The sequence below is a fragment of the Microtus oregoni genome, unplaced genomic scaffold (genome assembly GCF_018167655.1).
Source record: "Microtus oregoni isolate MIOR12 unplaced genomic scaffold, Mior012 000041F_ref0000270, whole genome shotgun sequence".
In the NCBI taxonomy this organism is placed as follows: domain Eukaryota; kingdom Metazoa; phylum Chordata; class Mammalia; order Rodentia; family Cricetidae; genus Microtus; species Microtus oregoni.
The window spans coordinates 8,528,241-8,541,198 of record NW_024543208.1 but is presented as its reverse complement, the minus strand read 5'-3'; the positions used below and the strand labels follow the sequence as shown (position 1 = coordinate 8,541,198).

General features: G+C 43.4%; 1 protein-coding gene across 1 annotated transcript in view; it reads right to left on the bottom strand.

Annotated features, from left to right (window-relative positions):
• The window catches only part of LOC121433820 (multiple epidermal growth factor-like domains protein 9), a 100,582-nt gene extending 89,419 nt beyond the window's left edge, over nucleotides 1–11,163 (bottom strand). The window contains exons 1-2 of the mRNA XM_041632454.1: nucleotides 10,992–11,163; nucleotides 2,224–2,291 (exon numbers count right to left, since the gene is read on the bottom strand). Of these exons, the coding sequence (XP_041488388.1) occupies nucleotides 2,224–2,259 (36 nt within the window). The 5' untranslated portion in view covers nucleotides 2,260–2,291; nucleotides 10,992–11,163. The remainder of the gene's footprint in view (nucleotides 1–2,223; nucleotides 2,292–10,991) is intronic.
• Between the last annotated feature and the right edge of the window lie 1,795 nt (nucleotides 11,164–12,958).

The following is a 12,958-nucleotide window of genomic DNA, read 5'->3' as shown; positions in this document are numbered from 1 at the left end:
GGACAAGAGCAGGAGAGAAAATCAGAATAGCACTCAGTGTACCCACAGGCACTTTTGGCTTGCTGGCATTTACTGATTCTGAAATGAGTGCAAATGGGTGAGAACCTATTTGTTTTTGGATACTAGGAAAGAGGCCAACAAAAATAATGAAAACAAATATATATATATATATATATATATATATATATATATATAATGTTCAGAGTAAGGAGGATGCTAAGTAACCCAGGAAAACCAAAGAAGGTAGTGAGTTTTGAGCTGAGTTCTCAACACAGCAGGAAGCAGTTGGCAAAATATCTACATTGATTGCAATATAGCCATATATGCCAAGAGGATGAACCCCAGAAAAACATGGTTCATGTGACAAAGTAGACAGTCCTGACATGTGTTTCCTCCTCTTCACATGTCAGTAACTGAGACAGAACCAAACTGATTTGGTAGCACAGCTGGCAAACGCTTTCTTAAAACACCAATGAAGAGTGCAATTTGTAGGCCACACAAACCTAAAATTTGTCATGGCTATTCAACCTCTGCTGCTGCAGGAGAACAGCCTCACAAAGCATTCATAAACACAGAGCCTATATTCCAAGCAGTGTCCTTCCCAAAGCAGGCAATGGCAGGAAACTCCAACCCTGTAGCGCAGTCAGCACAGGCCCAGGCTCTCCAGAGCTTCCTTCATTGATTAAACACTTATCATGCACCTTCCCTGCACCGAGCACCAGCCTGACATCTGGAGAACAGTGAAGGAGCCAGTGATCCTACACACAAGAGGTTCCTCGGCAAGTGGGCAAAACAGAGAAAAACAAACTATCATGACACGGGTTAGTATGTCAGAATGACGGAACAACCCACACTCTGACAAAGCTGCACTGAAAGGTGGCTTCCAGCCTGTGCTTTCTGGGTCTGTCTATAACAAGAATCAAATAGAGCCCTTCTAAAGAGAGGAAAAAGGGACAAAACTAGGTGACAACATACTATGCTAAAAGGTGATTTAGGATAGAGAAATCTAAATGGGAAGGCTGCGCTTGCAGGCTCAGCTAATCACTGCACTGCTGATTAGAGAACAGAGCCAGAGCAACATGAACAGATTCAGGCTCCCTCTAGCTGTCTCTCTGAGAACAGACTCTAACGGGTCCAGGAGAGAAACAACGGTAACAGCTAGGGGACAATGGGGATAATCCAGGCCAGAGTCCTTGTGTTGGCCAGGATGGGATGAGTGCAAATGGGTGAGAACCTATTTGTTTTTGGATACTAGGAAAGAGGCCAAATGAAATAATGAAAACAAATATATAGAATGCTCAGAGGATGGAGGATGCTCAGTAACCAAGGAAAGCCAAAGAAGGTAGTGAGTTTGAAGCTGAGTTTTAACCTGCCAGTAGGCAGGAGTAGGCAGAGGAGAGAACAGAGGACCCTAGGCACAGACAACTGTGGGCAGAGAAAGTGCAGACTCCTGTGTCCCTAATAGGAGCACAGGGGTTTCTCTTCTGTCCTCAGTTGGTGCTCAGCTATGCCTGTTGGAGAAGCTCATGCCATCCTTCTGCTACCTCAGGCCGATGCCAACTCTCAGATCCACTGTCCAGTCTCTCAGCCAATGCTCATCTAATCCCTTCCTCTCCCAGCTTTCTTTTCTCACAGCACCTAACATGTCCTGTTGATAACCTGGATCAAATGATTTATCAGAGGAACTTCTTATCTATCTGTTCTCAGTCTAAAGGCAATGACATTCCAAGCTGAATCTCAATGTTTGGCCAGACTCTGGCAAAAAGACAAGTACATCCTGGGCTAAATAAAGGGCAAACTTCACAACTTTCTGCTTATCAAATGTTTTGTTTCAAGTAAAACAAAAGAAAACCTAGGGACAGGGTATTAAGCTATATTCCCTAGAAATAAATCTTCTTATTCTTATTCTGTCTGCTCCAAAAGCTTCTTTTTGTGTATATCTACTGAATAAAAGAGAAAATGAGAAGAGAAAAAAAAAAAAAACATGAGACAAAATATCTCTAAAAAAATTGAGCAAGGAAAATAATTAGCACTACCTACACAGACACTTGGGAAGGCACACACATGAACTATTCTGGTCCATGTTTATGAAGAAGATTAAGGGCAAATCAGTACACATATACAAAATGCTAAATGCGCACTGCGGACACTCAGCTTGGTTCTGGGCCTCGGATGCTCATGGTCTTAGCCTACTCCCCATTTTTTCTTGGTTTGCACACTTACCTCCGTTTCCCAAGCCAGCAATGCCATTGATGCCATCCAGCTCACTTGGTAGAATAGGGTGAAGGTCACTAGGAGAGAGCACAGTGGGATGAGAGATGATCTAGCACTTGATCAAAAGACACCTGTAAGAGAGCAGAGACCTCATGCAACAGTCATTGGGCCACGGCCAAGAAGGACACGGTGTTAAGCTCCCGGGAGGCAGGAAGCATTGAACTTTAAGAATTCAGGCTTTGGAGCTGAGAGCTCCGCTGAGTTACAGTTTACATACCTGAGTGATATTCATGGTCACTTACCTATTGAACCTATAAGTATGGACTAAGAAAAGGAAGGCAGGGCCAGCTATAAGCCATTTGGGTTTTTTGAGTCTGACTTTATCTGTTAGACATCATCAACTGGTCATCACAAGCAAAAGTTAAACCTCTAGAAATCAGGAATTATGGTGGTCTGAACAAGAATGACACCAGTAAGCCCATATATTTATATGCTTGGTCCCCAATCAGTGGAACTGCTTGGGAAGGATTAGGAGGTATGGCTTTAATAGACGTATGTCACTTGGGAAAGGCTTTGGGGCTTCAAAAGCCCATGCCATTCCTCATCTCCCTCTCTCAGTCCAGTGACTCCAATCTCAAGACATAAGCTCTCAAATACTGCTCCTGTATCCTGTCTGCCTGCTGCCAAGCTCCCCACCATGATGGTCACAGACTCTAACCTTCTAAAACTGTAAGTCATACACTTCTTTTCTCCATAAGTTGCCTTGGTCATGGTGTCTTATCACAGCAATAGAAAAGTAATTAATACAGGCACAAATTCAGACTTTGAGGAATATCTAACAAACATGCAAATGTCACTGATCTGAGACACTCTCATTGTGAAACTGTCTAAGGCAGCCCTTTGAGGATTTGGGGACAGAGACAGAAATGTAACTTACAACAGACATGCCCCTGCAGTCCATTCTAAGTCCTGCTTTTACCTCTACCAGTCTCATAGCCTTCTATTTCACAGAGTAACAGGCTTGGTAAAAAAAGAATAAAAATAAACATGGTACATGGTGCCTAGCAAGATGCCTGTCATAGTTATAGTGCTTCAGAAACAAAAGCAGAACATCACTGCCACCTTCACACATACAGTGCTTTACAATTTATAAAATATTTATCCTTCTTCCAACTGCCAATTCCCTGAAGGTGCATGCATTTTCTAAAGGAAAGTCCTGAGGCCTGGAGAGTTGCAGTGCCTCTCACAGTCACGTGGCAGCGAAGTAAAGAACCAAGTCTAGAATCCTGGCCTTTTATGTCCATGCTGGATAATCTTCTGTCAACCTACAGAAGCTAGAGTCATCTGAAAGGAGGGAAGTTCAACTGAGAAAGTGCTTTCATAAAATCAGGCTGTAAGGCATTTTCTTAATTACTGATTATAGGGGAGGGTCCAGTCCAATGTGGGTGGTGCCATCCCTGCGCTGGTGGCCCTGGGAACTATAACCAAAAAAAGCTGAAGAAGCCACAAGGAACAAGCCTGGAAGCAGCACTCTTCCATGGCTTCGAAATCAGCTTCCGCCTTCAGTTTCCTGTTCTACTTGAAGTCCTGCCCTGACTTCCCTCACTGATGAACTGCTACCTGAAAGCATAAGTGGGATATACCTTCCCGACCCCAAAGTTGCTTTGGGTTATATTGTTTCATTACAGCAACAGCTACTCTGACGAAGACAATATTTAATGCCTCCATGATACAACATGAAAATAAGATTTTAAAACAGAGCTCTTTATGAATCCAGGACAACTTTTTTTCCTGCCTCTAACTCCATGAACGCGTCCGACCTCAGACAGTTCCTAAACAACAAACTTTGAACTGAAACAAAGCTCTCAGGATCACACCAAGCAAAAACCGGGAAATACAAAAATCCAACATCAAGAATATGAGCACTTAAAGTAGATCAACTAAGAAGATAACTGGGGAAACTTAAGTAGAACATGCTTCAATCATGAAAAATCACATGCAAAGTAATTCTACAATTTCTTGAGAAATGTGTGATCAACAAAATACCTAACACCAAGAAAATATTCCAAAGATCCAAAAGTATTACTCAAAGGGAATAGACATATTTTCCTTCACCTTAATTTTCTATTTCTTACAATAAGCATCACTAAAAGGACAAACTCTATTTTCGACTCTGAATTTTAAAGACTAAAATCAAATTCAACCACCATCTTTTGAATGGTTGCTATTTTAAATTTTGTTTTTTTTCTTTTGTTGTGATATACATATATATGCATATATATATACACACACATATATACATACACACACACACACACACACACACACACACATATATAGCTTCTAAAAGTAAAGTTAGGAAGCCAACACTGGCTTGATTTCACTTTGTACACTTTGCACCTCCTCACTACTATGGCCTCCTGACGCCAGGGGGAGGGATGATGAAGAATAAATGAGAAGAGGAAGGGTCTTGTAGCCTCAGCACACAGCATGGCCACCATTCTTTACTGGATGAACGGGTGAACATTCATAAACCAATGAGCATCTACCATGTGACAGGGGAGGAAGGACTTGGGCCCCAGAGCGAGTGCACTTCTCTACCTCATCCTCCTGCCTTATTTTATTGCCTCTCTGAAGGAAGCTATCTCTTTCTGTGCGTCTAGTCACTAGAAATAACTGTCTTCCACACGAGAAGACCCAAAGGGAACTAAGCTTTTACTGGCAGTGCCATCAGAGCTCAAGCAGAACCGGACTCACCCTGAAAAAAACAATCACATGAACAAGTGCACTGTTGTTTGTCTCTGAACATCCTTTTCCACTGTATGCCATGAATTTTAATTAGAGAAGAAATGCATAAAGATGAAAATCAGACATACCTAATGCTCTTTCTCCCTAGAGAGTCCCAACACAGTCACTTCCTAAGAGGTAAGCAATGACTTCAGAAACAAGGTGCCTCCTAACCTTGGTCTGGGCATTTATATACAGAGAATCACAGTTTTATGTTCTGGCTTAAAATAAGACAAATGCAGGCTGGGGAGACAGCTCAGTGGGCAAACTGTTTGCTGCACATGCATAAACAGCTCAGTTTGGATAGAAAGAGACCATCTGGAAGCCGGCTGTGGTGGTATATGCCTATAACCCCAGCACTGGTAGGGGCAGTGCTAAAGCGTGCATCTGGGGGCTTCCTGGTCAGCCAGTATATGCAAAGCAGCTGGTTAATGAGAGACTCTATCTCGAAAACCAAGATGGGGAGCAACAGGCAGAGGAAGATCCATGAAGGGACACAAGCGGATGGACACACACCAATGCATTTAAAGTGAGTGTGATACTCTACACCACCCTTCCTCTAGCTACAGATTCATCCTACATTTTCAGTGACTGTATACATGGGTCTGTGACCATATTTATAACCCTACAGAGCATTCCGCCGCATTAATTTTTGAATTCTACTGGCAATGATCCATAAAGAATTCCTTACTGCCTGAAACCGTCTCTGTCCTGTCCTACTTTAAAATGCCTGACTGTAACCTAGGAAGCTTACTTTTAAGAGCCAACAGTGGGAGTTGCATGCAGTCTGAAAGGTGTTTCTGAAAGGATTTGTATTTACCTGATCCCCTGCTAACTGGAATTCAACTTGTTTCTAAGCAGCTCTTTTAAAAACATGCTGTACGAATATCTATAACTGGTCCCGTTGTGTACATGTATGAAGATGCCTCTAGAGCAGATATGAAGAACTGAAAGTGTGGGGCTGAAATAATTTACATTTTTTAATCTGGGCAAAAAAAGACATGTCACCAAAGAAAACACACAAATGGTTAAGAAGCACATAAGAAGATATACACTACCATTCAGCATTAAAGGATTAGTTCTACAGTGACATAATATCACACCTACCATAATGACTGGAGTAGAAAAGACAATGAGAATTGCTGGTGAAATACAAAAACCCAGAACCTGCAAAACACTGCTGGTGAGAGAGAAAAATGGGCCCCATCTTTGAAACGTGTTTGCCAGTCCCTCAAGTAACAAGCACAGAGTTCCCATACAGCCTGGCAATTCTACTCCTGTGTGGAACCAGGAGTTCCATAGTTTCAAAGAGAACCTGTGTCCAAACAAAACTCATACCTAATTAAAGGTTCATAACATTGTTCATAATAGACAGAAAAAAATAACAACATCCATTGACATGAACAAGACATGGCACATAGGTACAACAGACTATTATTTGACACAAAAGAAAAAAAAAAGCAGTGATGCATGCTGCAATGTGTATCTCACAAAAGAATGTGCACTGTAAGGTGCCTTATATATGAACAGACAAATCTATAGACTCAAAAATCTTGACTGTGGACCACGGGGGTCTGAAGTGGGGTCGGGGTGACAATAGGAAAATGAGGAAGGATTGCTAAGGGACACATGTTTCTTTTCAAATAATGAAAATGTTTTAAATTTGAATTATGGTTATGTTGACACACCATTTATATTCTGTAGTTTCTTTAAATGGGTAGGCTTTATGATATAAAAACTACATGTTGGGGCTGGAGAGATGGCTCAGTGGTTAAGAGCATTGCCTGCTCTTCCAAAGGTCCTGAGTTCAATTCCCAGCAACCACATGGTGGCTCACAACCACCTGTAATGGGGTCTGGTGCCCTCTTCTGGCCAGCAGGCACACACACAGACAGAATATTGTATACATAAAAAATAAATAAATAAATAAATAAATACATATTTAAAAAAAACTACATGTTCATGTATATGCACCTGTTCATATGGGGGCATATGTCAGTGTGCATGTATGCACACGAGTGTTCAGAGACATGGGGTGGTGAGAAGGTCATCTGGGGGGGGGGTCTTTCCTCAGGAGCCATCTTCCTTGGCTGTTTTGTTTTCTTTAAAACAGGGTCTTTTTCCTTGTGCCTGGGGTTGGCAGATTATTCTAAACTAGCTCATCTGCTAACGCTAGGGATCCTCTGATCTCAGCCCTCTGGCACACATCACCATGCCTAGCATTCTGTAGGGAGGTTCTGGTGATCAAACTCAGGTCCTTTATCAACTGAGGAACCACAGTTCTCCTCAAGCCTCGCGGCTCAAGAATGCCCTGGATCCAAGGTAGCCCTCCCACTACCACCAAGTCCTCATCTGATTTTACCCTGTCCTCTTTTCAGACCCTTTCTCCTGACATCCATGATCATGGTCCAAATAAAACTGCGCTTATGACTAAACATTTCCATCCAGCCTGCTCGTGATATGGCAGCAGGTACTTAACAGCCACGTGCTGGAGCAATAAGCTTGAGCTCAGGCCTCAGGACACTCAAGCTGAACACAGTCAGACAGTTGGCATGAAACAAAGAGATGAACTGAGGGCTGCAGTGCTGAGGATCCTGTATTGACAACAGTAGGAATTTAAGAACACACACTGAGTTCACATTTTCTCCAGTAGGTGCCAGGTGCTTAGTATGTACACTCTTACTTCATCTGTGTGGCCATCAGTAAAATACGTTATCAACAGTGACTTAGTCAAAGCAGCGTAACTAGGAAGTTCAATGAGGGTTTATACTGTCATCTGTATCTGTGTTATCACACTGACTGCCAAGCACAGGATCTTTCTACATAAAAAGATGTAAATTTCTCTCTTTTTGTTAATTTTTATTTTTTGGTTTTTCAAGACAGGGTTTCTCTGTACTTTTGGAGCCTGTCCTGTAATGAGCTCTTGTAGACCAGGCTGGCCTCAAACTCACAGAGATCTGCCTGCCTCTGCCTCCTGAGTAAATTTCTTAAATGGGGCTGGATCCCTGGGTCCAAATTAGAAAAGGATAAAGCTGTTTGAAACACACAGAAGGATTGGGTTCAAAGCAAATAGTGTACCCTGACCTAATGAAACAAAAGTTCACAGACAACCTGGCCTCAGTTTAGGCTGTAAACATGGGGTTTGCAAATTACCAAGAGAAAGATGCTCAGAAAGCAACATATTAAAATGAGAAGCTATGGTTTTATCCTGGGAACTTGTAGTAATATTTCATGTTTTAACAAATAAAGCTTGCCTGAAGATCAGAATACAGAACTAAGCCACTAGAGACCAGGTAGTGGGGACACAACCTTTAATCCCAGGGCTCTAGAGACAGAGGCAGAGGGATCTCTGTTAGATCAAGACCACCCTGGGCACGAAGACTGAATCTCTCTACAGGAGAGAAAAAGAGCTCACACAAAGGTGATCCCATCACTGGGTAACCCACACCTTTAATCCCAACAGTAGGGAGGTAGAGACAGGAGGGATATGGCTGGGTGGAGAGAGGAATGTAAGGCAGAAGGAGACAGGAACTCAGTACAGTCTGAGGCTTGGTGGAGACTAATGGAGTCTGGAGATGCAGTCTGAGGGCAGGACCACCCCTCTCTCTGGGCACGGGTAGAGGTCAAAGACTCTCTAGTAGCTGGCCTCTCCACTTCTCTGATCTTCAGCATTAACCCTGTAACTGACTCTGGATTTTTATTACTAATACCAATTAGAATTAGTGCTATAGGAACTATTTTCTCCTGTTGTGGTCCCCTAATGGAGATCCATTCCTCCCAGAATATATCTGAATCTGCCAGTTAGTGGCAGAAGCCCTGAAAGAGCCCCTGAATACTCAGTTTGATTAGTTTAGACTAACCAGGTCTGCAGGAGCCCCAGAATACCCAGTTTGATTAGTTTAGACTAACCAGAACGTCAGCACGAACCCCGTAATACCCAGTTTGATTAGTTTAGACTAACCAGAAGGACTATAAGAATCCCAGAATACCCAGTTTGATTAGTTTAGACTAACCAGAAGGCAAAGCAGGCTTAGAGTCAGGAAGCTTAGATTTACGTCCTGATTTATCATGTGACCCCAGACCATTCTTTTCAGCTCTCTGTGCTTTAGGGGTCCCACAGGTAACATGGAAAAAAGCAGCCCCTCAAAGAGTCAGTTTTCACTCAGTGACTTAATAAATGTCATTCTGTTCCCATTGTGTACCAGACACTAGGCTAGAGTGTAGGGTTGCTAAAATGGACAAAACTAGTTCCTGCTCTAAAATAGGTCTCCATCTCATCTGGTGGTGACCATATGTTAAAAGCCAGCACCTGCACTGCCCAACACACAAGTCATTAACTATGGCTTGAGATGCAGTTTGTCCAAACGGAAAAGGAAACAAAGTGTAAAATTTCATGCCAGATGTCAAACATTAAGATTGAAAAATGTAAAATACACCATCAACAAGTTTTTCTATAGATATTGCTAGAATTATATATGGAAATATTAAGCTACATCAAGTATGTTACTAATTCACCTGTCTTCAAAGCTGCTGCTGCTTGGTGGTAAAGCACTTGCTGAGCACATGTGAGACCCTGCCTTCAAACTCCAGCACCACAAATAAAGGAATTTCACTTGTTTCTTTTTCTTTTTTTTAATTGTGAATACCAGAAATTTGTTGTTGCTGTTTTGAGACAGGGTTTCTCTGTGTCGCCCTGGCTATACTGGAACTTGCTCTGTAGACCAAGCTGGCCTTGAACTCTGAAATCCACCTGCTTCTGCCTCCTGAGTGCTAGGGGAAAAGGTGAGACCACCATGCCTGGTCTTACATCACAATTTTTAATTAAATATACACCATAGGTCATATTTCTTTTGGACAGTGCTGATGACTGTCAACAAGGTTCAGACAGAGACAGGTGAGAGTAGCTGGAACAGTATAGATAGCCCACTCAAGGAGGGGAATAGCAGTGAGGGTTTCCTAGCAGTGGAACAGGGGTGTTAATAAGGCAAAAGGTGTAGGAAGAACAGGTATGGCAGCAAGAAACAACACAGCAAGATCATTCCTGACACAGAACTTAACAGTCAGGCATAGGACCAAGAGTTTGGGGAACAAACAGAGTTGGGAACCAGAGAGAGGGGAAGCTAGAGGCAGATGCAGCAGGCTATGAAGAAACTAGAAAGCCACATTACAAAACTTCATCCTGAACATGGCAAGTTGCCTGGAGGGCCTAGAGTGGGTTAGGAGGCGAATTACCAGAAATGAATGTAGCATCTCCCCTGTCAAGGCAGGGGGATGAAAGAGAGTATTAGCAGATCCCCTGAGTTAGACACTGCGCTAGGTTAGTTCTCATGCCAACAACCCATTCCAAATATCTCAAATAATCTAATTTCTGGTCCCAAGGGCCTTGGACAGAAGACACAACTTGTAGTAGTGGTAGTGATGGCAATACAGATCATCCCTTTCAACATTGTTGTGTCAGCTGCTAGCCTTGCCAAGAGAACTGCTAGGCAGGAATTGTTCCTTTTCATCTCATTCAATTCTGGTGAGGGCATACGTGCCTATTACCATTTTACTGAGCAGAGCAGAAGTCCTTTCCAAGGTCACCCACATAGTCAATTTATGGGCTGGACTTGAATCCAGTTCCATCCATCTCCAGCCAAGGCTCTTAACTCCTGCAATGCCTCTGCCCTGGGTGGCTGCTGCGTGAGCCCTTAGAAAGTCTAAAATAACAACACACTTCCCACAGTGAATGCAGATTCTCAGACAAGAACGAATCACTAAGTGCCCTAGGAGCCCAGTCCCAACCAGCCCCTACTAATACAAATCCCAATTAGGCCCATCTCCTCTCATTCTTTCAAAAAGTCCCTTACATTCCACACATTTTCTCAGAGTGTGTTCCAGAATACCACAGACGAATGTGGAGCTGCCTGGACACCCTCAGGTTCCAACACACACGGGCCTCAAGGGAGAGAACCGCCATCTATACGAACCCCAACCCAGTTACCACGAACCGCAAAGCCAGGGCCACACCTGCAGCCGCTGAGGGTCCCAGGCAGGGTGACGTCCTCTTCCATCCCCGAGTCCATCATGAACACAGAGACGGTGGCACCGGTGTGTGCGGCGGCGCCACTGGTTCTCCAAGCTGTCGCGACGCGCTGGGCTGCCCAGGTCCCGCCCCTTCCAGTCCAGCTCTTGTTCTCAGTCTGGCGGCGCGGATGGAATTCAAACCGCAGCTGCCGCCATCTTTCCTCCGCGTCTTACTACGGAAACCAGGCGGGGTCAGTAGGCACGGGCCTTGAAGCCTCCCTGCCAGGCCTGAAACCGGGCAGGGAAGCGTGAGTGGGCGCCATCTTCACTCAGGGCAGAACCGCCGCGCTTGAACCTGAGACGGGAGAGGCCGGCCGACATTTTTTTTTTTTTTTTTTTGAGTGTGAGGGCCCTGGAGCTGAAGCCAAGGTAGGAACCATATTTGTTGAGGGTAAAAGTCAGCTTAGTTCAGTTAATTTAAGCGGGAGGTGGGGCAGCTCATGGTATCTAATTCTGTTTGCTGTTATAATCATGACTCCCCCTCACACCCCGCACCTTGGTACTTTTACCCCAAAAGACTTCTGCCTCATGTTGAAACTCAGATAACTGAGTTCTGCCTCGATTTAGAAAAATAACACTGGTGGAGCGCTATTATAAGGTAATTTATAGGTTGAGTTTGAAGCCTTATACCTGTATCACCAACACTTCATGTCAAAGCTCTCAGTACATTTAGTTACCATTAGGGCTCAAGTACCAACAGTCAGTAAACTGAGACCCAGAGAGAAGTATAACTTGCCCAAAGTAATAAATAAGTTTACTATCCACTAAAATCAGATCCTCAGCTCCTTGAATTTAGATCTGGGTTCCCAGGAAGCATTTTTTTTTTTTTAACCTTCTTTAACAGAATGAAGATATTCTGAGAAAAATCACTCTGTGTCCTGAGGAATGGGAAGGGGAGGGAAGGGAGTAAGGATGAAGAGGGAGAGGAAGAAGGGGGAGGGAGAGAGGGAGAGAGAGAGAGAGAGAGAGAGAGAGAGAGAGCCAGGAAAGAAGGAAGCAGAGGGAAAAGAAAAGAGGAGGGAGAAAGGAATGGGGAGGATACATGGATATGGAACAGTGTTTGCTAACTGGAGCAGATAGATTGTCCTTCTGTTTTATTTTTTTGGCTGGGGACTCTGCAGTTACAAGGCTTTTTGTACTGGACACCACTAACTCCAGACTTATGGGGTGAGACTTTTACCTACTATATTCTGTGGTTCTGGGGAATGAAATGGGTGACCTTGACCGACAAGCATAAGTGCTCAATCTGAGTGAATGGGCTAGTACCTATCCTACAGGATTTTGACATGAGATATCTTTAGGAAATCTGTCAATAATAATTCTATATGTTCACATCTTCATTCTCGTTCCCCATAACTCCAAATATTCTTTCTTTACAAACTGGCAAGTGTCAGGGCTGTGATTTGAACCCAGATGCTTCTGAAATCAAACGTCTTAAGTGGTTCAGACAGGCAATATTCCCCAAGTGTTTAGATCTGTTTCCACCTTAGAACTTATAATTCAGACGTGAGATCTGTTATTGCTGGGAGGGTAGGTGTCATTTGCTTCCATGGTTAGTTACACACACTCCAATGAATAACCCCCATCCATGCTCAGACAAGCAACTCTAATGAAACTCGGTGGTGAGAAAAGGGACTTGAAAGTAGGAGAGAGACTCGTTAGAAAGAACAAAGGAGTCATCAGGAGTGCATCAGGACAAGAGAATGTGATGGGAGGTGATGAATATGACCATAAGAAATTGTATATGTGTATAAATGTACAAACAAAAGCAGAAATCAAAGGAAGACATCAAGTCTAGGGCAGATAGCACAGAACTGTAATGCTATGATCACCAGACTCATTCTTTAAGCAAATGTTTCAAGGTGGCTGTGATGACTAGGATTGCAGGACT